The sequence below is a fragment of the Rhipicephalus microplus genome, chromosome 8 (assembly GCF_043290135.1).
Source record: "Rhipicephalus microplus isolate Deutch F79 chromosome 8, USDA_Rmic, whole genome shotgun sequence".
Lineage (NCBI taxonomy): Eukaryota > Metazoa > Arthropoda > Arachnida > Ixodida > Ixodidae > Rhipicephalus > Rhipicephalus microplus.
Genome location: NC_134707.1, coordinates 6,207,129 through 6,233,486, shown reverse-complemented (window position 1 = coordinate 6,233,486; position 26,358 = coordinate 6,207,129). Strand labels below are relative to the sequence as shown.

At 48.7% G+C, this 26,358-nt stretch overlaps 2 protein-coding genes across 8 annotated transcripts in view; one reads left to right on the top strand and one right to left on the bottom strand.

Annotated features, from left to right (window-relative positions):
• The window catches only part of Pu (GTP cyclohydrolase punch), a 21,949-nt gene extending 5,487 nt beyond the window's left edge, over positions 1 to 16,462 (top strand). The window contains exons 2-6 of one of the 2 annotated variants that reach the window (XM_037416134.2): positions 4,283 to 4,659; positions 13,345 to 13,510; positions 14,399 to 14,430; positions 14,602 to 14,686; positions 16,141 to 16,462. In XM_037416134.2, the coding sequence (XP_037272031.2) occupies positions 4,362 to 4,659; positions 13,345 to 13,510; positions 14,399 to 14,430; positions 14,602 to 14,686; positions 16,141 to 16,273 (714 nt within the window). In that variant the 5' untranslated portion in view covers positions 4,283 to 4,361 and the 3' untranslated portion in view covers positions 16,274 to 16,462. The remainder of the gene's footprint in view (positions 1 to 4,282; positions 4,660 to 13,344; positions 13,511 to 14,398; positions 14,431 to 14,601; positions 14,687 to 16,140) is intronic. The other variant, XM_075870847.1, reaches the window with a different exon arrangement.
• On the bottom strand, positions 16,336 to 26,358 carry LOC119164033 (RNA-binding protein Rsf1). Of its 6 annotated transcripts, none has more exons than XM_037416136.2 (3): positions 26,224 to 26,358; positions 17,838 to 18,358; positions 16,336 to 16,616 (listed from the first exon to the last, which is right to left on the bottom strand). In XM_037416136.2, exons 1-3 carry the CDS (start codon positions 26,224 to 26,226, stop codon positions 16,604 to 16,606), a joined length of 537 nt encoding a protein of 178 aa, XP_037272033.2. In that variant the 5' UTR covers positions 26,227 to 26,358; the 3' UTR covers positions 16,336 to 16,603. The 6 variants fall into 6 exon arrangements, with proteins under 6 accessions (XP_037272033.2, XP_037272035.2, XP_037272034.2 ...); XM_037416138.2 differs by having other exon boundaries at positions 17,871 to 18,358; XM_037416137.2 differs by having other exon boundaries at positions 17,838 to 18,337; positions 26,224 to 26,357.

The following is a 26,358-nucleotide window of genomic DNA, read 5'->3' as shown; positions in this document are numbered from 1 at the left end:
GACATTCGCCGTTAGGGGCACGCAGAAAAGAGACCCGTGCTCACGTCTCCCATAGAGTTTCCTAATATACACTAGAGGGAACTCTGGCGCTAGTGTCTATGGGAGCTGCAATGCACGGCGCTTCAGCGAGCATGGGAATGATGGGTAGTACACACATTTGTCTAATATTCGTACTTCTGGCCTGCTTTGGGCTGTGTGTGCGTTCGTGTGGCTTGGGGCTGTTTTCTCAAGAAACAAATATTAGCTATTGTTCAGCGGTCGCGCTTCACCATCTCATTCTTTTAGACTTACCTTTCTAAATCGGGTCACGAACTTCAAAAAGGTTGAATCTTTCTCTCAAAACAAAACCGAAACACAGCAACTTAAACGAAGTCGCAAGTACGATTCGCCACCCGCAAGTACAAAGACTAGGCAAATGTGTTTACTACCCATCATTCTCATGGTCGCTGAACGATCGCAGCGCCAGAGTCCCCTCTAGTTAATTTTAGGAAAACTATGGCGTCCCCAATTGTGTATCCCGAGCACAATCCGCCGACAGATGCAGAGGGTGGGACGCTCGCGTAGCCTTCCGCTTTTAACCAAGGCCGTCTCAAGGTTTCTTTTTTTTTATCAGGTTATGTATTGTGGCGCTGCAGTCAGACTGGAAAACTCGACTGAACGTAGTGACAGCTGTTAGTACGTGCCTGTCCATGCGTTCTTTTCGAGCGTGTTTCTTTGTGCTTCAGCGGAGCGCCACAAGGTTCCAGCTGATTGTCAATCTTCGTGTGACATTCCAATGTCTTGCTATTGCATTAGTTTCTTCGCTCTTGCGGCGAAATGGTGACTTTTTTAACCTTTACCAACTAAATGACAGCGATACGGTAGACGCGTACGCATTAAAACGCTTGGATTCTCGCATTGAACACTTCACGACCAATATAGTAAAAAAAAAAAAGAAATTATTTCGGTTTCGCGCTATAGTGGTGCAGCGCCTGAGGAAAGAGCCTTGCTGGGCGACCTTCCTATAGTTTATCTCTATTGTTTTCTTGTTTTTTTGCTTCCTGACTCTCTTTTCATATCTATTTCTTTCTCTATCAATTTATTTCCGCTTCTCACTCTTTCTACATTAATTTCTTCATCTTATCTCAACTTCTTCCTATTCCCTTGTTTATATTTCTCTATTTCTTGATCTCTTCTATCTCCTTTTTGTATCTGCTTCTTTCTATTTCTTTCTAAATCTTTGTTTTCATTCCTTTCTCTTTAATTATACAGATTTTCCTCTCTCTCTTTATTTCCTCTTGCCCTTTCTAACTCTTTCTTTCCCGTGTGTCATGGGCTTCACCTCGCTCAGCAGAGTTTTCGTTCGCTCCTGATGTACTCGGTGTGGCTTGCCTAATTTCCGTGGCACATGACCACTGATAGAAGACCAGCACGGCAAAGTATCGCAGTTGGAAGTTTAGCCGCTTTCCTGTCTTATCCACTTCCTGTGTGCGTTCATTTTTTGGCGAGATATTTTTCTTGGTATGGCACGATTTATAAAGGTAGAGTACTCTTTAATGGGAAATCAAGGTAAAAAGAACTAACTTGAGAATGTGTCCCCTTATGGCTGGAGAGCATGTCCCCTTATGGCTGGAGACCACGGTGGTCGGCCGGACATTTTCTTAGGATGGAGTTCATGTAAGCCAGTGTTCCATCGCGGCTCGTGGAGGGGGAAAATACTGGGGTAGCTTGAGTGAGAGCAAGTGCTTGCGAGGCTTGAGAGAGAGTGTGTGTGTGTGGGGGGGGGGGGGGGGGGTGCCTTTTTTGCACTTGTCGACGCTTATGCCGCTTGTTTAAGGAGTGATTGACGGCAGTGGTACCGTTATGCCATGTTTGCCGAGTCGCTTTTATTGTGCATGTTTGTTGTGCTGTAATATCATGCTCTTGTCCCTGCATATGTGTGTTTAGCGCGCACAACTGGGGAAAAAAAAATCAGCCGGATAGCTTAGCAGCTTGCTAAAGAAGAAAATATTCGCATACCAGCCCCAGGATGCGGGGCCCGCATTTCTTACGTAAAATCCTCGACAGGGACGACGCCGTCAGCCACGCGACCTGACCTTGTCACGTCGCATGACTCTCGTGTGAGTCTCGCGTGACTCTCGTGTGAGTCTCGCGTGACTCTCGCGTGAGCCTCGACTTGACCTTGTCACGCGCGAGATTGACGTGGGCATGCGCTAGACCAGCGGCGAACGAGACAGCAAGACGTCTGCTCGGTGTCCCCAGACAAATTGGTCAAGCACTTTCTCTGCGGTACCTGTGAAGCGATCACGTGGGTCGGTACCTGGCAGGGAGTCATTAAAGGCCATCTCTGACGACAATGGTGGAGGCAATTTGACGCGTATAGCAGCGTTTATACGCGGGCGCCTTCAGGCATCGGCGGGCAATTAGACGAGACGCTTCGAGAGGCTCAGAGAAACGTAGGGTTCTCTCCGGCGCGAGTTCTAGAGATGAATATCGAGCTAGATGTTGTATATCGAGCTAGATGCCGCATGTATAAATGCCGATGCACCTTAACCGCAGATCACATTACTCAACGGTCGATGACTGGCAGTAGGGTTGACAGGAGGGCTAGTTGGTACAAATTCATAATGGAATAATTGGAAGCGCCAACCAACGGGACACAAGAGAAGACACAAACAAGCGCAGTTGTGTCTTCTCTTGCGCTTAATTGTTTGTGTCGCTTGTTTGTGTCTTCTCTTGTGTCCCGTTGGTTTGCGCTTCCAATTATTCCATTACTCAACGGTCGATGACTGTTCTCGTCGCTATATATCAGTTCACAGCGTGAATCACTTGTACGTTCACCTTTTTTCTTTTTCCGAGCACAAGTTCGCCCGAATAAAACGTCCTATATTTCCCAGCCTGGCTGAGGCCTTCTTCACTATCATAACCACGCGACAATGTGAATATGGTGTTTTCGCTGCGCGAGAAGTGCACGGAGAGGTTGCGGAGGGCGGTCAAGGGGGGCTGCGTCGCTCCGGCAAGAATTAAGTAGTTTTACGTGCCGGATCCATAGTCGAGTGCGACATATACCGTTCGGGAACTCTATCCGGTTGTGCGTGTTGGCGTTGAAGTCGTAGACAGCATGAGTTTGCATCGCAATGCTTGCTTTGAAGTCATAGACAGCATACTGTTTGCACCTCAAAGCTTGCGCTGAAGCTATATAGACAGCATGCAGTTTGCCTCTCAATGCTGGCGTTGCAGCCATGAACAACGTGTAGGTCCCTTCTTCAGCTGCAGCGGCCTTGTTTCATAACGCCATTACTTTGCTGGGCTACGCCAGGCTCCTTGCTAAACGAGTGATCTAGCTGGTAGGTTTACTTCGTGTAACATTTCAGTTTGTTGCTATCGCATTCCATGTCTCACCCCTTGCGTCGGAGCTGACCTTTCTGTCATTTCTCAATGTCATTAAAACTTTTTGCTTTTTCAACGCTGCGAAGGCAACGTGCTAGCGTTTCCGTTATTTCTTTGAGATTGCACACAGAACCATGCCTATGAAAAAAGCATTCGGATCTGATATTTGCATGTTTCCATCGTCGACAGCTGCCGATATTTGTTTGGCTCATTTTTCTGCGAGTGTTTTGGTGGCATATATAGAGCTTAGCGGCCTTTTTTGTTAAAGTATTGCGAGTATAACAAAAACACCATTTCCGGAACACATGTGTGCGAATAAATTTTACTGGTACTGGTGCACACGTGTCCCCACCGTTCAAGGCCGCGTGACTGCAATCAGCTGAAAACAAAACGGCGGTGACTTAGCGGGATATATATATATATATATATATATATATATATATATATATATATATATATATATATATATATATATATATATATATATATATATATATATATATATAAGGGAAAGAGGTGTATACCTAAGGGCTCGTTTTTCCGTGTTTTGACACAATATTGATGAGATCTAACAGCCAATAATGCCAAGGAATGTATATGAGAAGTTATTAGAACAAATGTAATGTAAATAAGAAGAAAGAAAAGTGGGTGAAAAAATAAGCAGCCGTGTGTGTGTTCGTGTCAAAGCTCTGCCAATCGAGCTAGCTCAATTGGTAGAGCACTGGAGGACGCCTAATTCGAATCGAAGATTGCGGGGACCGACGAGCTCTGCACAAGTCGTAACAATTTAGCTACATTAGGCAATTACACGTTTCCCCACGTGCCAAAAATGTCTTGCGTGAGAGAGAGAGAGAAAAACGATGCTCGTTCCCTCACACAAGCGCAACAGTTGACAACCCTTTCCCTCGCGCAGCGTGGGCCGGCCGCCTTCGATCCCGCCGAGGCGGCTGCAGCGTTCACTGTAGCGACTTGTCCCCACCTGGTGAGCCAACATGGGTCGCACGTCGATAGCGGGGCCCCCTTCGTCCGAGGGGGCCCGTCAGGCTGAGCGCGTCGTCTCCTCCTCTGCGACCGACGACGCCTCCATGAACGGCGCCAGGGATTCAGTTGCCATGGAGCCGCCGTGCGACGCGCAAGAGCGCCAGCTTGTTGCGTCCATCGCACGCGACTACCGATCCATCCTCGAGAAGCTGGGCGAGAACCCCGACCGCCAGGGTCTGCGACGGACGCCCGAGAGAGCAGCCAAGGCCATGCTCGCCTTCACATCCGGATACAGCCAGGACGTCAGAGGTGAGCATCACGCATAGCCAGTATATGACTGCCGATGGCGCCCGCAGTTGTTTTTCCGAATAACCCTCACAGACCCCATAATTGTCCCTATGTGTCGTAACATAGCCATAATATCCATACATCGCCCCAAATCCCATATATGCACCCGTTATGCCCAGCATGGACACGGAAAGCAGAAAAGTAGGCCTGAAAATTAATATGCACAAAAATAAGGTAATGTGCAACAGTCTCGGCAGAAAACAGCACTTTGCGATAGGTGGAGAGACGCCGGAAGCTGTGAAGGAGTCTACTTAGGACAGGTAGTAACTGCGGAGCCGAACCATGACAGTGAAATAACTAGAAGAACAAGGATGAGGTGGATCACATTCAGCAAGGATTCTCAAATCATAAATGGTAATTTGACACTCTAACCCTCAAGAGGAAGGTATATAACGGCTGCATCTTGACAGTACTTACCTACGGAGCAGAAACCTGGAGAGAGGGTCCAACTTCAGTTGAGGACGACGCAGCGAGCGATGGAAACGAAAGTGATAGGTGTAACCTTAGGAGACAAGAAGAGAGCAGAGTGGGTCAGGGAACGAATCGGGGTTAAGGATATCATAGTTGAACTCAAGAAAAAGAAATCGACATAGGCCGGGCACGTAGCACGTGGGCAGGATAATTTCTGGGGCCCTCCAACACTCAGAAAACGATGCCGATCAATAGTAAAGACTACCGAGAACACGCGAGCGAAATTCCAGGCCACACAGCACGTGGCCTGGAGTTCCCAATAAATTATCTCAGTCAGCTAAAATTTGCTTTCTCTTCTCTCGAGAAATGACGGAAGACGCTTCACTCGTAGAAGGCCATCTATCAGTGATTGGCCGATTTGAACATGGCGCGCCCTGTCGTTACTGAGATCGCCACGGGAGGCCGTTACTTTGTCCACCCGTGCGCGCGCGATCACACTGACAATGCCGCGTATTCAAAGAAAAAATGAAAGAAGTGCTCAAGGTCACGAAGCGCGCGTGACGTGTTTTCTTTGTCCCTGCCATCACTCCTTGCTTAGCTTCCAGCGCTTTCGTTTTCGTAATTACAAATCTTCGTAATTCCGCTCGTACTGTACGGATTCTTAAAATTTTTGCGGCGTTAAATTCGTGAAGCAATAAGCGCTTCCAACGAATTCATTCTGTGGTTAGTTAAAAAATGTTTCAGGGTCACTGGATTTCCAGAGAGGGCAAACGCACGAAGGGGAGACAGGAAGTTAGGTTGGCCGATGAGATTAAAAAGTTCTAGGGTATAACGTGGCAACGGAAAGCACAATACCGGGTTGATGGGTGGATCATAGGGCCTTTGCCCTGCTGTGGGCGTAGTCAGGCTGATGATGATGATATGTCCTTATATGCCCTTAAACTTTCTTGACATTATCACCTGTTGGCTTCATTAGGTTGTTGAAGTTAACTGTCTTTTGAAGTCTAAAAGCTGTTACAATGAGACGATGTGGCTTTAAACAGCTCCTGTGTATTTCTACCGCGTCGTGTGCGCCTGCGCCCAAGGTCGGTACGCCTATGTCGTGGATGGCTCGTCCCGTCGTCATTACTCTCTCGACACACGAGACAATTAAGCTAAGTCACCGAAAACGTCACTGAGCATATGCACGACCGTGCCGAGTAACAGTACACGTCATTTCTGAGACAAAGTTTAGATAGAGAAACCATTTAACTCCAAAATCTTAGCGACTTGGAAACTGCAAGCACGATTTCGTGAGCACGCAGAAATGTTGCTCAAGACGCGATGAGGAGCACGAGATCATCACGTCACGCAAAGGCAGCGCTACTTTCATACGTACTACTAACGGAGGCTTATATGTACATTTATATGGACTGATATATTTCACTATAGAGAAGCGAACAATATTTTGTAATATATACAGAACAATTCACCGCGCACACTGATCTACGGTCACGTGACAAGGTACATCGAATATTTCATGTTTTTGCCACCAGAGGCTCAACAGACCATTTTTCGTTTCGGTTTGAGTCACTATGAGGGACAATCTTTCCGTCCGCGTAGTCATTTCATTTCACGTTCTGGGCAGTTGTCGGTTTCTTTAACGTGAGAAGCAAGAGATTCTTGGAATGCACGTGTATTTGGATACACGAGTACTGATTGATTGATATGTGGGATTTAACGTCCCAAAACCACCATATGATTATGAGAGACGCCGTAGTGGAGGGCTCCGGAAATTTCGACCACCTGGGGTTCTTTAATGTGCACCCAAATCTGAGCACACAGGCCTACAACATTTCCGCCTCCATCGGAAATGCAGCCGCCGCAGCCGGGATTCTATCCCATGACCTGCGGGTCACCAGCCCAGTACCTTAGCCCCTGTAGCTAGCAAGGACGACGAGACAGCATGATGACCAGAACAAGAAGTGCTATCGGTTTATTCAGTCACTGATTATATAGGCGCACGATAGCGCGCCGTGAGTATCTGCGCAGGTCCGATGCGCAGTCGAGATGCAAATAGCCTTGCCGGATACAGCCACTATACCACCGCGGCGGGGTGCAGTGATCCCTGTACACCGTACAGTTTCCTATATTTGCACTACAGGGAACTCTGGCGCTAGTGTCTATGGGAGCTATAACGCACTGCGCTTCAGCCAGCACGGGAATGATGGGTAGTATACGGATATTCTAATCTTCGTAATTTCGGTACCATTTGGCTCCGTGTGGCCTGAATCCGCTTTGCTGCAAGAGGAAGTTCAGCAAAACTTATGTTACGCTTCACAAGCTCAACCTAGGCCCACCAATTCAAATGGGCTCACGAAGTTCGCAACGGTTCGTTCTTTTATTCGAAACTAAAAAACCAAAACTCAACAATAAACAGAGCCACAAGTGTGTTCGAAGCCCGCAAACGAGAAGACTATGCCTATCATTGCCATGGTGACTGAACGATCGCAGCGCCACAGTTTTTAGAGGACCCTCTTCTCCTCAAATGATGGCGCCTTTCGACTGATAACGCACGCCGAGACAAGCGCGTGCAGTCGGTCGTAACGCGTCATCTTCGCCTTATTTGTAATAAAGAAAAAATAATAAGTGATACAGGAATAAATTGATAAAACAAAATGTCTCAACAGCCTCGACAAGTGCAAGTTTCTGCGTCTTTCACTCGTGCAAAGCAGAGCAGCATGTCTCTTAGGCCACGCGTGCTCCTGGGCATCCATTCTACTCTAGAGCCTCAACTGCCGAAAGGTGTCGACCCACAGAGAAGGCCGTCAAGGCCGGCTGCTCGCGCGCTCCGCACAAGCGTGGACGTGGCTGTGTTTGGCGCGTATATGTTCGCAAAAAGAATAAATATATCGGGGGAGGGGCTCAAGAACCCAACGTTCCCCATTGGATACTCCGATGGTGTTCGACGACAATCGTGCACAATGCGTGCATATATTATACGGTAGACACACACGTACGACTTCATTCCTTCGGCAATATTTGCAGAAATGAATGAGGCTGTCACTGAAACGGAGTGCCCGCTGCGAGACGCGTGGCCTTTTGCGATATGCCGTGGCTCGCAATCGTATCAGCTCGCTCTTTTATCAGAACGAGGAAAGGGCGCAGGAAACAGGCCGGGTTGATAAGTCTCCTCCTCGGCGGGGAACGCGCGACACTTTATAACTGGCTGTGGCTAATCAATCATCATCAACGAGCCGACCTCGGGCGAGGATTATCTCGTCCGACTGTCTGATAGCTGGAGGTGAGTAAAGACAAGCTGGAAGAAGGCGACGACTAGATAAGAAGGCCCTACCGGGGCAGCCCTTAACTCGTTATCTCTTGTTGTATTTTTTTCCCAAATCTCTAAACGGTCCCAGGTGGTTGACTCCAATTTCCTTTCGCGTAAACACCGATTATTCGCAAAGCCATGCTTAGTATCGAAGGTCGTTCTGCCAGCCAGGAGCGTAGCCGGAAATTGCTTTTGACTCTTTTATGCATGCTCGTGCGTGTGACTGTCGAAAGTGGCGTAAATACAGAAAAATCCCAAGGTGGGGGAGGGGATTTACATACTGTCATGGCGACCATCTTGTTTATCCACACACACACACACATATATATATATATATAATAAGGGAAGGAAGTGTATACCTAATGGGCTCGTTTTTCCATGTTTTAACACAATATTAATGAGATCTAACAGACAGTAATGCCAAGGAATCCTGCTCATGGCTGGTTATTTTTTCATCCACTTTTCTTTCTTCTTATTTACATTCCATTGGTTCTAATAACTTCCCCTGTACATTCCTTGGCATTACTGTCTGTTAGATCTCATATATATATATATATATATATATATATATATATATATATATATATATATATATATATATATATATATCATCGCAAGAAGCCCATTACGGCATGGTCCCACGCGCTTGCCCTTATCGTAGGAGGTAGATGACAGTCACTGAAGGGAAGGGGGGTTGCTGCCACAGGCTTTGGAGGGGGGTACCCATGTAGCCCCCATCTAGATCCGTCATTGCTACATTGGCGTTCGATGGCTTCATGTAACGTTTGGGCTTTTGCGCCATGCATCGTTACCGTGAAGCCTCGTTGTACAACGACGGTCCGCCGTGCATTCGTACAGCGTATAGCAATCGGAACCTATGCGACAACGTGGAAACGGCTGCAATAAAAGGTGCAATAGAAGGGGGTAAAATCTGGTGCAGGTTGCCGTGCAAAGGTGTATTGTCCGCACGGCCCAGTCAGCTGTTGGGCGCCCATTCTTGCAATGAGCGGCGTCGCCATTTTCACCTGGCGTCGGCGCCAACGATAGAGCAAACGCAGGCGAAAGAGAGCGAACGCAGACGAAAGAGAGCGAACGCAGACGAAAGAGAGCGAACGCGGGCGAAAGAGAGCGAACGCGGGAGCACAGCTTCGCTTCCTTCCTCCGCCCCTCGGTCGGAGCTCGTGCGCAGCCAGGACTGTCACTGCGGCTGGCTTCACTTGTGGCAACGGGACTGTTTAGCTTGGTTCGGGAAGCCACAGAGTGCTACGCGTAGCACGCGAGAGTTCCTGCGGCAGTATGTAACTAACGGTCATATTGCTACCCCCCAACTGCGGATAGCCAAAACTTCAAGCACAATCGGTGTACATGAATCTGGGCTCAGAATTTCGCATTAGCTGGGTAGTACACTGCCAAATTTCAGACGCGAAAAAAGCCTGCTTATCTCGTAACTTCAAGTTTGGCGTTATTTTTTCCTTCATTGAAACGCTAGCCCGTATGACGGGCCCAAACTATTTGCTTCGAAAGAATGTTTGTGGTTTGGTCTTCCGCATGACCCAGAGGTAATAAATTATAGTTTCAGAGAGGCAGACCAACCTGTTGCAGTGATTCACATAACGCAATTCACTTTTGCAAGCTACGCGACCAAGTCCGAGAATGAATGTCAGCCCTCGCTCTAAAAGGTTGCCTGCTACTCTTTTTTTTCTTTTTTGTCCTGACATGTCCCATGCACAAAGACTGTTCTGTAGGGAGTTTGAGTAGATATGTAGGGTTTAACGTCCCAAAACCACCATATGATTATGAAAGACGCCGTAGTCGAGGGCTCCGGAAATTTCGACCACCCAAATCTCGGAAATTTCGACCACCCAAATCTGAGTACACAGGCCTGCAGCATTACCGCCTCCATCGAAAATGCAGCCACCGCAACCGGGATTCAATCCCGCGACCTGCGGGTCAGCAGCCGAGTACCTTAGCCACTAGACTCCCGTGGCGGGGCTGAAGGGAGTTAACTTGTATCTTTAAAGAAAGTTATACAAGTACCAAGTCATTATTTTAATAAAAGTGACGGTGATAACATTCCTTTTATTTAAGCGTTTAACAGATAAAATACAGCTTTTTTCTCTCTAAAACTCCAAATGAAGAAGTCACGAACGGGCTGATATATCACCGCCCGACCTAACTGATAGTATAGTGCAAGTGTGGTACCCGATGTAGCAAGAACGATGTGACAAACACAAAAAGAATGAAAGACTGTGCAGAGTGTACGGTTGCTATATGACTTGTGCCTCGCTAAACAAAAAGAAAGCGTCTGTCTTAGAGCGCTTGTCACAAACATTTCGCAGTGCCGGGCCGATCGAACCGAGTGTAAAACAGTAAGTTTAAAACAACCAGCAACAACAACAAAAACGTCAGAATAGTGTAACAACAAGAAAAGGCGACAAACTAGACGAAACGAAACGGCGTTACCGCGCAGGAAAGCGCGAGATGAGGTCAAGAAACAGCGGGCGGCAGTGTGGCTGAAATAAAAGAGAGAAATAAAGAGAGACAGCTTTACATATCGCAGTTGTATTTTGTGGCCGTGCGATCACACCGCATTTGAAGTAAAAAAAAAAACCGTAGCACAGCAACGTGCCACGCTGTTCAGTCACGGGTACGGCTGCGTCGTCTAATAATAGCGGTGCAATCGGCAAGGCTAGCGATGTAGGGCATGTCGCTTTTACTTTGACGTAGCGTCAGTAAAGAATCGAGACACACGGGGAAGGAGACATCTGACGACGCACAACGCTAACTTTCAATAAAACGTTTCAATAAAACAAATAAACATTTTGTTGGTGGTTAGTACTATGTGTCATCATATATGTCTGTGCCCCATGTATGTCCTCGTTCTTTACTATTACGAAGTGGCAGTGGCTTAAGTTGTTATGAAATCCGGGCCAATCTCGTACTCGGAGGTCACGCAGAAAAAAAAAATCGGCGAATTGCGCCAGCTGCCTCGAGATTCGTCGGGCGGACCGCAAATGGTCTGCTGCGAAAGCGTGAGCACCCTGCGGCGCAGCAGGTGTCCACAGCGACTATAGGGAAACGAGCAGGGATGTTTAGGGAATGAAAAGAAACGCGGAAAGGGAATAGGGTTACGCAGGGATGCTACCGGAGTTGCCAGGCAACGGCCGAGAAGCGAGAGCAAGTTGCGACGTGGGGCCAGGCCCCGACGTTCCTCTACTCGGAGAACATCAAGAGAATAATGTTTCAGTCGCGACTCCTCTCTCTTCCGTCGCCCACGAGCTGCCAGTGGCAGGACTATGCGATCGATCACCACGTTTCATCGGAAGTCACTGAGGGGGTCACGCAAAGAAAGAAAGCAAAAAAGAAAGAAAGAAGGAAAGAAGGAAGGAAAGAAAGAGGAGCAGGATGAACATCAAAAGTCCAACCGTCCTCAGCGTAGGCGGCATGGAAGCCGTGGCCAGAAAGGTTGAAAGTACATATTTTGGCCAAAAGCAATCTTGATACGACGCCACTTACCTACCGCGACCTCTCGCGTTCCTCGATTTCTTTATTTTTTTTTCTTTTGCGCGGCGTATAATCCGAGCATCCATTCCCGTCCGAGGGGAAAAGAACGCAGTGCAGCGTACGGCATTATTCATTCCTCAGCGTACCGCTCCTTCATTCACTCACGAGCAACGGGGGCGAGCTTTCCCAAGACGATGACCGCGAATAATGAGGATAGTCCGGCTGCGTCGACGTATGAACGCGTTGGCAGAGATTGCTGCGATTTAGTACCGCACACAGCTCGCAGCTTTACCGTAAAGCGACACGTATAAAAATAGCGAATAACTGACAAAAACAGGAAAAAAAAGACGGCGTGTTGTGCACTCTTTATAAAAATATTATGTCAGCTTGGACTTATGAGAAGCATCCTCTGAAAAAGTCTTTCTTGTCAATTTGGGGGTAAAAGTTTAATTATTTGGAATATTAACCGACGCGAACTTCTTGAAAAGGTGTAAAGATCGACCCGTTGAAGGTTTGCGAGCACGCTGAAGGCAAGCAAATGAAAACTAGGAGGAGAAGGAAAACATCGAGAAAATTTTCCCTACCTCGCTGCTTGTGTGTATGTGTGTAGAGTGAAAAGGGAGACAGAGGATTGAACCTCTGGAGCCCCATGTTCCTGGTGAACGCGTATGTTCATTTGTTTTGAAAGATATGTATTGACTATAAACTATTAAGACTATAAACAAACTGAGTAATTCGAACAGTCTCGTTCGCCCTCTAAGTAAGCAAGAACGAGCCCCTTGAAGGCCTCTTTTACACACTTTTTGGCGGTGTATTATGGTGGTAAATGGCGCTGCCTAACCGAATTTTAACTGCCCTGCACATAGCCAACCCTGATTCACAATGACCCACGTTGCTAAATGTCGGCCCAAGTCCGCTGTCTGGTAACAGCAGCATAATTTCCGATCCATGATTAGGCTGTGTACCGAATTCTTAGCGCAAATCCGTTTCTTCTTCCCGTTTGACGAGGGCGTTCGAAAAAACCGTGTCGAGAAAACGCGCGAGCTCTTCGACCGGAACCGACTCCGAATCTCCTGCAACCGCAGCGGTATGAGGGGCGAATCCCGCACCAGAATGGGAAGTGCCGATTCTAAGGGGTACAAATCGAGCCCCGCACAATGCACATTTAATACGCCTGTGCATACCGAGCCTATTACACCTTGCTGTTGGGCTAGTTAGTACTACGTCATTTCGAAGATTGCGCGTAAGATGGTACTTCCTCATTCGCACACGCAAGTATCCTCACGAGGCTGTATATAGGGTGTGATACTCCCGCGAGTCTGAGGGAGTGTGGCAAGTTGCGCTCAATTTTCTAGACACCCAGCTCAGTCGCGCGGCTACAGGGTGTAAAAAGAAACAAAATATGTTCACGTTCTCCGCAGAGGTCGTCAACGATGCCGTGTTCTTGGAGGACCACGACGAAATGGTCATCGTCAAAGACATCGAGATGTTCTCGCTATGCGAGCACCACTTGGTGCCCTTCATCGGCAAGGTGTCCATCGGGTACCTGCCAAACAAGAAAGTGCTGGGGCTCAGCAAGCTGGCCAGGTGCGTTGTTAAGAAACAAATATCCCTTACCGCCAGGAAAGCTGTCGTCTTGTATGATGTCGCGAAGGCTCTTCCCAGTGCCATCTTTATCAACGCTTGCATGACAGTCGTCGACTGACTGAAACGCGAAATTTCAGGCACTCACTTTCGTTTCCAACGCCTACAGTCCGCGTCATATCTCCGTAGTTTCGACTAGAGCGTCGGAGCTAGCGTTACCTTTCACGGCTGGATTTGCAGCGATATCACTCAGTTATCGCGAGCAATCGCTTATATCAGTCGTCAAACTAAAACAAAACAAAATGGCGCGTTGAAATCTAAAACCGTCGCACCTTTAAAGCACGTACTGGTCCCAAGCGGCCACGATAAAAAGTCGCGCATTTTTTCTTTTATCCAACACGTGCCAACTGCTCCCGGTGATTATTTCGTATCAAGATTGAGAAACGGCACGGGCACTGAACGACGAACCTGCAGATCAGTCAGTCGAAGAACATTATTTACGCAAGCACGAGTACGTGAAAGCAAGCTCGAATACCTTGTGCGCTTTCATTTTTTTGTTGGTGTAACATGGCCACATGTTTCTTGCTGGAAACGCCCGCTTTAGCAGTTTGGGGCATTTTGTCCTTTTCGCGTTGAAGTTGGCTTCAGTCGGCAGAACTCCCAATTCGTATATATGCAAAAAATGTGGCGTCAACGAAACTTAATTGCGTACCGCGTGGAAATTAATTTGATTGTGATTGACTGAAAGTTATAGTGAAGTGCGAGCCCGGAAGACCAAAGACTGTCATAAAGGGCTCGCAAATGGCCTTGAACTGCCGTACAATCTACGGTAAAAGCGGGACGAGTAATGAACCGACTGTAATATCGCTGAAATCCCCTTGTCTTTTGCAGGATCGTGGAGGTATTCAGCAGGAGGCTGCAAGGTACGTTTGAACTGCTTTTCGCCCTGCTCTGCCTATGTTCACAACTGCATACCGCAGTAGTATAGACTATTTCCTGCAAAAAACCTGGGCGCCGCCATGCTGGGCCTAAGCCGATGTTTTCTTGTTTTTGACCCGTCCCCTCTTTTTTTTTTTTTTTTTCTCTCCTCGCAGTACAAGAGCGGCTAACGAAACAAATTGCGATGGCAGTAACAGAAGCAGTCGGCCCTACCGGTGTCGGAGTGGTGATACAAGCAACGTAAGTGGACGCTGCAGCGGCGCATGATGCGCTATCATTTGGGCTTGAACTATCAGAAACCACTGCGAGTATGAGGGAGGCCGAAGACGAGGGCTTTGGAAACTTCGAATAGCCTGAAGCAGGAGCGGCGCCAGCGGGTAGGGTACAACAAAAATTGTAGTCAATGCCCCCCTCCGCACTCCAGAGAATAAGTCTTGGCGCCGCTTCTGGCCTCAAGAATTTTCGTATCAATGCAGCTAGCAGCCGCGGCTTAGATTCGGCCCTGCCGGCGAGCACCATAACGAAACATTAGAGGGCAGCGCAAATCTATGCGAAAAAAAAAAAAGCGGGTATGCAACAAGTATGGCTAATGCCCGAGTCACAGTGGTGCCACTTTCGTAATACAACGTTATACCCAACCCTAATGCTTAACTCTGACAACGAAGCTAACAAAACCAGATACCTTAATAGCATGTCGTAGCGGTAGCACAAATTTACAACGATTCACAGGTACTGAATTTACAACCTTCACTTCTGTTAGGCTGTGCCCAGCGGTAGGAACAGTCGCTTCACGCACACTGACGGTTAGTCTCTACTTTTCGCCTAGTATAATACCACAAATTTGCTCGGCTGCGCTACCACAGCTACACTGGGACATACGACGGCATGGAGAGACCGAAAGCCCTTATAAGAAGCGTGCTGGCGTAGTAGACTTGGCAAGCTAGTTTGTTCATCGAAAGGTAAACATCCGACTTACCCAATCAGTTGCGATTTTTTTCTTAACTTTGGATTCGCCCTTCTGGACGGCGTTATTTGAAACACGACCGCAGAGTCCCAGGAAAATTAAATATAGCGTGCAGATGGCGTGGCAAGAGCGTGTACATCGCATGCATGCCACTGGCACGCTATCCTATGCACTTTATCCGAATAGCGCATGCTCGGAGCACCACGAACGTCTAACGGTTAAACTAAGTACATTGGCTACTTTTCTTCGAAGCGGTATTCCGAATCTTTCGCAGGCTACTCTCTAATGTTCGCTGTCCAGAATGCAGATAGTCACTCCTTCCCAAGACTGACTTCCCGGATCCCACGACATACTTTACCGAGTTCGATGCACAGGTTGCTTCATCTACATACGACACAGAATGTGTGCCGGCCACGCCCTGCTGCCCATCCGATTTACATTTGCGACATTAAACGTTGCCCGCTTACCGCCTTTTAGCTATCAACACATTTCTGCCCATATTCACATACTTGCGTTGCTCCCGCTGGATAAGTGCATAGAAGTCAATCGCCACTTCTTTCACTATCTTCAGACTGTCCTGGGTCTCAACATGTCTCAGTAGGCTCGACGACAGCATCGCTATTTGTTTACTACACGAATTATCCCCCCACCCCCGAGACTACGTCTAGGTGCATTACTTACAGGTCAGCATTTTCTCAACGGTGTCGATGTTCTGTTCTTCCATGCGCAGGCACATGTGCATGGTGATGCGTGGCGTGCAGAAGGTGTCCAGCAAGACCATCACGAGCTGCATGCTTGGAGTATTTCGGGAAGACCCCAAGACTCGCGAGGAATTCCTCAAGCTCGTGCTCGGGGGCCAGTGAAAAGAAATGCCAGTCGACAACGGGAGGAAGAAGGGTCACCACCCCGATTGAAGAAAAAAAAACCGTGTTTTTGGCTTTTATTTCGTCGTGACAACGTGTGACGCCGGGGGGCCCCGTCGTAACCGTCGACGAGACGACCCCCGGCAAAAAAAAAAAAAAAGAAACAATAAAAACGCTGTGTGAGGAGAAGAGCACTCGCTTAGTAGTAGCACTCTCGCTCTCTCTCTAGGCCGGCCAATTCAGCGACACAGGAAGGAAGGGACGGCCAGTGCGAAGTAGTAGAAGTAGCGAGTCGACCCGGGCCGGCCGAGTGTCGACTGCGTCAGCGCCTCAATTGTAGCCGCTGCAGAGTGGAGAGGAGAGAAGGCACCGTTGTGACGCTAGCTCGAGGCGCTGCCGGCGACGCCGGGTTGTTTTAGGGCGAAGATAAACGTCTGATCATGCATACAGGCGACCCCAGTTTCCCCTTTTTAATGCGAGCAGAGTTCGTTTCACAGCGGGTGGTGGCGCCGCCCCTAGTCTTATTTCTTTTCAGCCATACTTAGAGCTAACGAATGCTGCAGAGCTGTTGAAGCTCTATGCAGTCTCACATAACAGATAATGGCACTCCAAAGGACCCGCAAAGCGGTCGAAAAACTAGGCCTTTCAGTTACTAACGTGGGAGCAGGCCGCTTCGCGCTACGAACCTAGCGCGTGCACTCATCGATTGCATTAAACTCCACACTAAAAATGAATGATCGCGAGGCTTAACTCGTAACAAGGTTTACCGAACTACCCTAGACTGGCTGCTTGGGTGTATAACGAATTAGAGGGCTCCGAATCGGTTACGACGACCTGTTGGTAACAGTAACGCACACAGGCGAGACGACAATGCAACTGCCGCGGCTGAAGCTCGGGGTGACGAACGAGAACGGTTGCGGTGGTGTGTCAGGTTGTTCCAAGGACAGTCGCTTGACTCCTGGACCCCACGGGAGGAACCACAGGTGCGAGTGACATGGTACTGGCTGAACTGCTTGCTTTCGCTGGGCGTTCGTTATAAGCACGAAGAAAGTTCGTTGGGGCACACGTGTCGCAGTATAGACGTTAGTAGGCCTGACAAATAAATAGGCGAGCGAGACACTGTTGCGTAGTTGAAAACACTTGGGTACTGCTAAGGTGGTGTACTGAGCGTTCGCGGCACAGAGTTCTCTTCGGCCAGTGACGATTGTCGGGTGTCGCCGGAGACGAATCGGGGCGGTTCATCCGCCCTCGTCGTGTTAAACACTGGCGCGCAGAAGGCACAAGTCGTCGCGAACGCTCGGGTACAGTCCGCGATGGTGTTAGACCGCGACGCGCGTAGCTGACGTCCTTCGACTGTCGCCGTGTCGAATCTACATAGGCTAGCGCTCAACGCTCGCGAGCCCTCGACGTTGCCCTGACCTACGATCAATCGTTACGACAGCAGGGACGTTCCTAGATGCTCGGGCAGTTCATCTGCCCCCTGTTCTTTCTTTTTTTTTTTTCGACCTAAACTGGCGCGCGCAGCACACACCTCCGCGATCAGATCCCTCCTCGAACAGAATACCTCTGTGCTCCCAAGGGAGATCGGCTACGGTACCGCGGGCTGGAGCCGGTGCCATAGTCCTGGCAGCCATCGTCGCCGGCACCACCGTAGCGGTCGTCGTGGCCCCACGAGTCGTAGCCGCCGCCTCCGCGCCTGGCACCTCCGCCACCGTAACCTCCGCGGGGTGGGCCCGATCGGTAGCCTCCTCCGCCGCCGGGGGACGACCTCGGGGGTCCTCCGCGGTAGCCGCCGCCTCCGCCGCCACGGGGTCCTCCGCGGAATCCTCGGGAGCCGCCCCGCTCGCGGGAGTACTCGACCCGGAGTCGCGACCCGTTGAGCACGACGCCGTTCATGTTGCGGATGGCCTCGTCGGCGTCCCGGTCGTCGTCGAACTCGAGGAAGGCGAAGCCCGGCGGGTTCTGGGCAACCCAGACCTGGTTGAGGCGGCCGTACTTGCCGAACTCCCGCTCCAGGTCGTCCTTGGCCATGTTGTCGCCCAGGCCGCCAACAAAGATCCGCGTCTGCGGCTTCCGCTCGTAAGACTACAAGTGCAGAGAACAGGCACAATACTCTGGCTCTAATCTACGGTTAAAAACAAGACAAGCGATCTGCGTGGCTCTCTGCTTTAAATGGACACCAAACAACGACTTAGTTTAGTTCTGAAAACTCTAGTCGCCAGTTTTACTATCATAAGCGGAGAAAGTCAAAGCTGGCGTTTCATTATTAAATTTCGTACCGAAATCTCCGCGCATGGCGTCAAAATGCATTTTTCCGTATTTTCGAGACATTGGCTCAACGAAATTTTTTAAACTTCGTATGCTAAGGTCTACGGCGGAAAGGCACGAAATTATACTCAAAGCGTACTATACGCCGCCTTCCTCGAGATCATTGAAGGATTCATGTGGTTAAAGGGACACTAAAGTAAACAATAGGTTTAGATCGCCAAAGTTTGCTCGGAACACTAATGGCAATTTCACTATCGTAGCTTCAATAGAGGAAAACATCAATGTCAGTGTCATTATTGAATTTCGCGCCAAAATCTTCACACATCGGGAATTTCGAAGTTATTAAACGTTGACGGCATTGACCCAACAATTTTCCCTATAGCTTGGTGTCAGACTAACACACAGCTGAGCGTTTACCTAAACAGTAATTCACGAATATCAGATAAACCGGTTTGCTCTCTGGCGTCCCTTTAACAATCGTTTTTTTTTATTACGGAATCTTTACGTTTAGCTGAGCAGCTGTGTCGAACATTTCACAAAATTTACGACCAGCCACAAAAGCATGTGCTTGTAGGGGACAGTCCACTATCTGATACACTTCGAAGAGATTCACGTCGTTAAAATGCCTAAGCACTATTGAATGGTGCATTTACAGCGATGGTTGTGGGCGGAGCTAACGTCGCCGCGGCTGCAACCGAGTACAACCTAGGTTTTTTTCCTTCGCTCCTTGCTCGCCATTTTTGTATAAACCTGCTCGTTCAATGCTGCTGAATGCATCTCCTAGGAACAAAGCTAGCTCACACAAATTTGTTTACTGCCTCTGAAAATAGTTTTAAACTCGATAGCTTTGCAATGTATGTGCTATTAGAATGCACAAGACATCTCGAGGTATACTACACGGAGTCGCGCGCTGTGGCGCAGAAGGTAGCGGCACACATGCAAACATTGCTTATACACTGTACACAACTTTTGTGGTGCCCCATATTTCAAAAATTATCTCTTACAACCATTATTTCTTCTTCGCGCAGCTCCACAACAACTGATTAAAACTTACAGCAGGTACTGTCAGCAGGCCACCGTAAGCGGCCTCGGCGATTAGCAATGGCGCATTTAGACAACGAACCGCTGCTGAACCTAAATCTCGGAAACCGTGGTCGATAACCTCAACAAGATGGTGCACGCCACAGTAGGCGGCGCAGTAATACATTTTTCCAGTGTTCCGCCACGCGCTGCACATCCCGCCCACTCTTGCTGTTTACAGTACGTCACGACTCATCCTACTAATCTCCGTGGCGTACTAACGGAAATGGAAGTAAGTAATACTGAATGAAAAACAAATCGAAAAATATCCACGAAGTGAACGATGAGAGGTTAAGCGTCCGTCTGGCCGGTTACACCTGACGCAGAACAAGGTTAAAGGAGCTTCGCCCCTGAAGAAGTTCGTTCGGCCAATCGGTGATCGAGGCAGTTGGCTAGCAAAGAATTGGCAGCAACCATCTTAAAAAGCTTCAACTGACCAACAGGGCTCGCAATTTTTTTCTACCCTAGGCACTTTTCAAAAGTGCGAACCGATTATCGCGGCGGCGCCAATGACATTGCGGCTGATTAAAACGAGCCGACGTGCGGGGCCACTTGTTTTTTTACTTTAGCAGCGAGTTGACAAGAGGCACAAATCGTCAGGAAGGGGGTATGGCCGATAAGGGAAGAGCCAGTGTTGCGACGTCAGCCTACTTCTCTTATCTGACAAGACTGGCAGGGGCACAACAATAAACGCTGACATGGCCGCCAACGGAGCGAAAACGAATCCATGCAAAATCGCGTAGCTCGCTATAGGACTCGTCATAATCGTAATTCCATCATGATACCTGCCAATTTTGCAACAGAAATTCGTAAAACCCCCGGGCGAGGAAGGGGGGGGGGTACCAACTCGTTTTTTTAATTTGTAGCTGTGATGGATTTGCCTTTAGCGACAAGCGCAATCGTGGTTTGCCGCCATATTTCAAATCGACGCGCTGATTTATTTTCTTCCATTTTGGCGCAAAAAAAAAAAAAACATCGCGAAAAACAGGGGGGGGGGGGGGTGGAACTGGAACGCAACCGCGAACATCGGCGTTGCGGTCTCATAACGGCTTGGAGCGGCCGAACTCACGAGGATAGGGTTTTCCACTAAAATGAGGGTTTCGAAGGGAGGGCGCAAATGCTCTCGAAATGTCGCGTCATCAAAACAACTAGCAACAAAATCGATTTCCTTCAAAACAACCCGTCTTCACACGTGAACGAACGGGACGACGCAGCTGGCTGCCGCGAATGCGCGGGTCAAAGCTTTGCTCGCTTCTAGCCCCCCCCCCCCCCCTTTTTTTTACGTCTTTACTGGCTTTAATCTACAGCTGCGTTATACACGTGCCCCCGAAGATCGCGGTTGCGACAAACGGTAGTTTTGTTTTCAATCCACGTGCCTGCAACACCAAGTCGTTTCCCGCCATCAATGATCGCAACTGCCGCGGTTTTGTCCACAGAGTTTAAGCAGCGTTACTTGGACTCTTCGAGCGTTGGCCGCGCGCACACTCTAGGAGTTACGAGTCAGTAACGCCATACACGATCGTGTCGGCCAACCGCGGTTTCGTCTACGGCGGTCGTGGCAACGACAACCACACGCACTGAGCGAGACGGTGCTGTGCGCAGGTCGCACTTCGAGCACGCCGCTCTCGATCGGCCTTCGTTCCGACGGTACTGAAGTTCGTAACATTCGAATTTCGGCCCAATGGGCATACGAATTTGGCTGGGAAATTTCAAGAATTCGTATCGGCCGCAGTTTCGCATCACCGAGACTACTATAGTGCCTGGGCATTATAACTCTACAGTACGTTTAAATGAACGCCTCTCAAATTTGTTAATAAAATGCAGTGGGCTCGTAAAATACCTGGAACGGACTGACCAGCATTTTCGTCCATGCGGCCAGATCTTGCACGCAAATTTTGATTTCCAAGAGATTGTCATGGCAACCGTACAAACGGAAGAACCAACCGAAACGCGGGAGAACTAGGCAGATATGTGATGATAACGAAAATAGATATTCTCTCCTGGTGGCGGAATATGGCACAACGCCGTTCTTGTGCCTCCGGGACTAGCTACGGCCGTAGCCAAACGCGGAGGTCACGCTATTTTACTAATTTCATTTTTTTTTCATCGGAAATAAAACACTTTTTCGTAAAATTTCAGACAGGACTCGTAAAATCGGTCGAAATTCGTACATTTTACGGGAAAATGGGAAGAGTTGGCAGGTATGCATCATTCCACAAATTACACGCGACATGCGCATTAGTAAAAAGGAACTCCCGCCGCTTTTTCACCCTTTTCTGGCTCTCCTAAGAGCTACAACTCGCCGACCAGTTCTCTCTCGCTTGAATTTGTTTCGCACACACTTAATCGACATCGTGACCTTAGATTCGGGCGCAATTTCGGCCGCACACAGTCGCTCAATAATTCTGCCCTGTCGCACTATGGAATAACCTTTTAGGCGATACTGCTTCTTTAAAAAAAAAATCCCGTCCGATTTCGCAAACTGCAACCTTGTTTTTTCGACTTTCGCACAACCATGTCTGTCTCCTTCGTATATAACTGCATTTGCTTAGTGTTTCATTTTCCTAATAATGTACAAATCTCTTCGTTGCTCCTTCTATGTAGATCATTTTATGCCTTATTGACATTCTGTGACCCCCCCTTCCCCCTCTATGGTCCTGTCACAAACGACTCCAATTTTCGGAGCATCCGCGGGCCACACCTACCAAGGAAGGGCGCTTTTGTGTTGGGGGACGACATCCGGCGACTATAACGACCCAGCGTGGCGCCGGCTCGTCTTCCCTGCCCCTGACCGGAAGGGGAACCGGCGGTCTCAACAAGGAAAATTACTCTCAGATGCGACGTGAGCACGTGTACGCCACTGAGGAGGTTTGAACTGCATCGCAAGAGCAGTTGACGTACAGCCAGCAACAAGTGCGGTCGTCGGTGTCGCGAGTCTCGCGTAGGCGGCGAGCACGGAGTGACCCGCGCAACGTATTGAGACGGCTGCAATTACGGGCACCCTCGTCGTCTACCAAGCCGGCGAGACCTTCAGCGGCACCCGTCAACTCCCCTACGTGCACCAAGGGCTGGTTTGGTCCGTATGGAACTTTTTATTGTGACTTTTTTGTTAAACCGTAAACTTGTTTTAACCAGCCTTTTTTTTAAATATTTGTAGTGTGCGCTGCGTCGCACGTTTAAATTCTAAAGCGCCACCATGATCATTCTGTAATTAATTTCTAGTGTCTCTCTCCTTTGATTTCCATCTTGTTGTTATTTTAATAATGTTCCGCATATTTGTCTTTAGTCTGTATCTTTTGTAGTGTTTTTTTAGCATATTTTGTTATATAGCTGTTCTTTCCTTTGCGTATCAGTGTTACTCCTCTCTGTTATTTTTCTTAACTCCTGCCTTTGCCAGTGTTCCAATTAAATGCTTGTTTATGTGTAATCAAACTCTGTGTCTGCTCTATGAGTGCGTCGGTCAGGCCCACACATCACCACACGTGCAACCCCGCACGGGTCGGCCAACCCGCAAATAAACTCGAAATGTGCCACTTCGAGGCCTTTCAGGCGTCGCAGGCCGAAGCGTAAAGTGGAAGCCTGCGAGTCTGCCGCACGTCGATGTTGGATCGGCGGGGCCTCACCCGAAGTGTGTGACAGGTCCTTTGGGACCTAGACGGTAATATAAAGAAACATGAATAAAGGAAATACTAAAAGACATGAGACAACCCCAACACAAACGCACGTTGCCTGTTTGCTGCAAAGCAGCCCCCAGCAAACACGCTATTTTAAACCGACGCTACACCGCAGAGAATGCTCCGCGCGAGAAAAGGGATTTTCTGAACTAAAGGGACGACCTGGGAAAAAAAACTAGTTTTCATGGTAATAAGAAAGGGGCACCCAGAAGTTTTTTTTTTTTCCTTATAACGTGCGCCTTAGAGACATTGGTATGCGTGATGGCCGCTGCGACTTACTGCAATATAATTCAGTGCTACAATCAGTCGAACAAAAGATCCACAGTAAGCGCAAAAGAAAAAAAAATGTGCGCTGTAGCAAAGAAAAATGATCCGCTCAAAATAAAGGACTGGTGTGGACTTGGCGATTTGCACAAAAAAAAAGCGCAAGACTGCTTTTGTGTTTTTTTTTTTGCAAGTGTGCTCCCTATTTCAGCCCCCCCCCCCCCCCCCCGCTCAACAGGTTCCTCTTTTCCAATGCCTAGGCTTATAGGCATTGTGAAAAAGGAACCTGTCCTTGGGTGGGGGTAGGGCTCTTTACTAGAACTAGCAGGAACATCCACATTGTACTTTTGCACAGAGTCAATTGACGACCTTTGGAAAAGATTCAAAACGAATTTCCATTCAACACTTCTATGGCTAAAGCTAGCTGGAATGTGCAAGGTTAAACACGCCAAGAGCGAGAAAAACGATGGTGCTCGTTTCTAGAGCACTCTTGCAGCAAAGCTTCGTACTATCGCTTCGTACGTCACAAACCTTATTACTTTGGCTGCAAAGGATTAGTAAGGCGAAGTAGGCAACTGCCATTCAACTGCGAACCCACGAGTTCCAGCGAAAAACAAACGCGCCTGTCTAAAGGTTACGACGTGCTGTCAATCGCACGTACTAAAAGTAGGCGCCCCTTTTGAGTCTTGACGTGTGAACAAACAAGCGGTCATTTTAGAGTGCTGCGCATTTGTTCGCGCAAAGACTACTCGGCACTTTGGTCAGGCGCGACTGCAGAATTTTTTTTTAGGGGCGAAGCTCCTTAGGGCGTGCGTCCCCTGTAGCCTGTATGTAGCCACCTCTAGTTTAGTTCTTGCAGTGTTCACTAGATGGCGGTATTTTCCTTACCCTGCAGCGCATCAGAAGCCTAATCATGTGAAGCTTACACGAACGACAATGAAGGCGCTGGAGATAAAAAAAAAACTCGGCCATAAACAATGGTCTAGCTGTCAGGCTTGCTACCCCAATGCTGCAAAGCAACGTGCGAGATTACGATCTCCATATTCAGAAACACTCCTCGACTTGCCACCGCCTTCAATGCAGCGCGCTTGTTTAGCAAGCTTTATTGGGAAACGTTGGTTTGAAACGCGCTTGCGTTGCAGTGAAGGCGTTTACAAGTCGAAGAGAAAAACGCCAACTTTGTTTACAAATGTTTTGCATTTGTGAATAAGGTACCGGGTGAAAAAAACGTCAATAATTTTTTCTCTCTCGTGGTCTGCGTCCTCGCCCAGTCATTCAAGATCTCGGTGCAAACACCCCCAAACACCGGCGGATGGCAATCAAGTGTGACTAGTGGCGGGTACGATTGCATCGAGGGGCCAATGCACGCAACTACTTGACCGAAATCGAATCGTCTTCAACTAAGTCGACACTCTACGCATACTAATTGCAGTAGTGTAGCAAAATAAGCCAATGATTGGTTGGGCAATAAGTGCGCAGCCTTTAAAGCGCCAACATGGGGAAAATCGTCGACTGCCTCGAGGCAACAATGCGCCGTCAGCAACTACGAGGTCAGTGGAAAAAAAAAACAAAAAAAAAAACACGAAGCGTCGGTAGCCAAGAAAATAATTTTGTTCAAATTGTACAACAGGTGGGTAGTGCACGTATGCCTCGCTCCTTTTGTTCCCGCTTCTCTCGATCAAAACCGCATTCAACAAAGGACACAATTTCATTTTTCAGCATACTATTTCGGTACGGTCAGGCGACGGATTCTCTTGAGTCAGTGAGCAGGTGCGGATGTTTGCGCATATGCATACACACACGAAGCGGTTTGACGTATCGCCTACGTAGACCGGCTGCAACAAAACGCAGAGCACATTGCACAAACGCTAGCGGCGTGGCAAAGGCCAACGTACGCGCAACGCAGTACTAAAAACTTCGCACGTTTCCAAAGCGCGAACGTTAAGCCACGAGCGCCGCTTCGGTTACAAAGAGAACCACGAGGCATCGTTACGCCGAAGCGGCTACAATTATTCTGGACATGACCTGCAAGGGCGCGTTAAAACACGAACGCTAGGCGTAAACGATGCTACCGGCGTCGCTAGGTACATTTTAGTTCATTTATTTTTAGTTTGCGGCGGTATTTGCGTGGGTCGCCGCTTTCCCGCCATTACAGCGCTGCGAGGGAGCCAGCCGCCGTTGGAAATCGGCGAGTAAAGCAATACCGTTTACAAAGCCATGCGGCCGCCGCATTTAGATATAAGCTATGGGCCCAGGGATAACTTGGGAGGGCCTCGTGAAGATTGGGGGCAGCTCTAAGGATAAACAAGCGAACCGAACGTACGCGAAATACAGCAGGATGTCTTTTTGTTTTGCTTCACGCAAACGCCAGTACCACAGAAAGAGCACCACTGCATAAACAAACTTGAAAAACGCCGCCGCGTTTGACACGACGCCGGCCAAAATAGCGCGTCCCGCCGACACAATGCTCGCGGCGTGAGTTGATAGTCCTAAGGAGGCGGCCAACGACGCAACAAGCCGCCGGCGCGGGAAAGAAAGAAAAATGCCGGGGCGGATGCTTGAAAATGCGGCGCCGGCGGCATCAACGTTTGACACAGGCGGAACACAGCGGTATACAAGTTTCCGCGGAAAAAAGCTGTTGGGAATTGAAGTTCGCACACGTACCATGACTGTGTCGGGGACGGCGTCCGATGCGAAGCGATCAATACGAAGGAGCCGGCTCAGTGGTAAACAGCGCTTGTCAAGCCGGCGATGGTCGGTCGATAGTGGCGGCAGCGAGAAGAAACAAGCGCCAAAGCG

Bases quoted from the DNA above. Each gene is read 5' to 3' on its own strand.
- LOC119164033 (XM_075870848.1), bottom strand. From the start codon at position 19,748: ATGTATTACTGCGCCGCCTACTGTGGCGTGCACCATCTTGTTGAGGTT. The intron at 18,359-19,595 runs GTAAGTTTTAAT...CTGCACTTGTAG, and splicing joins GCCTGCTGACAGTACCTGCT to TCTTACGAGCGGAAGCCGCA.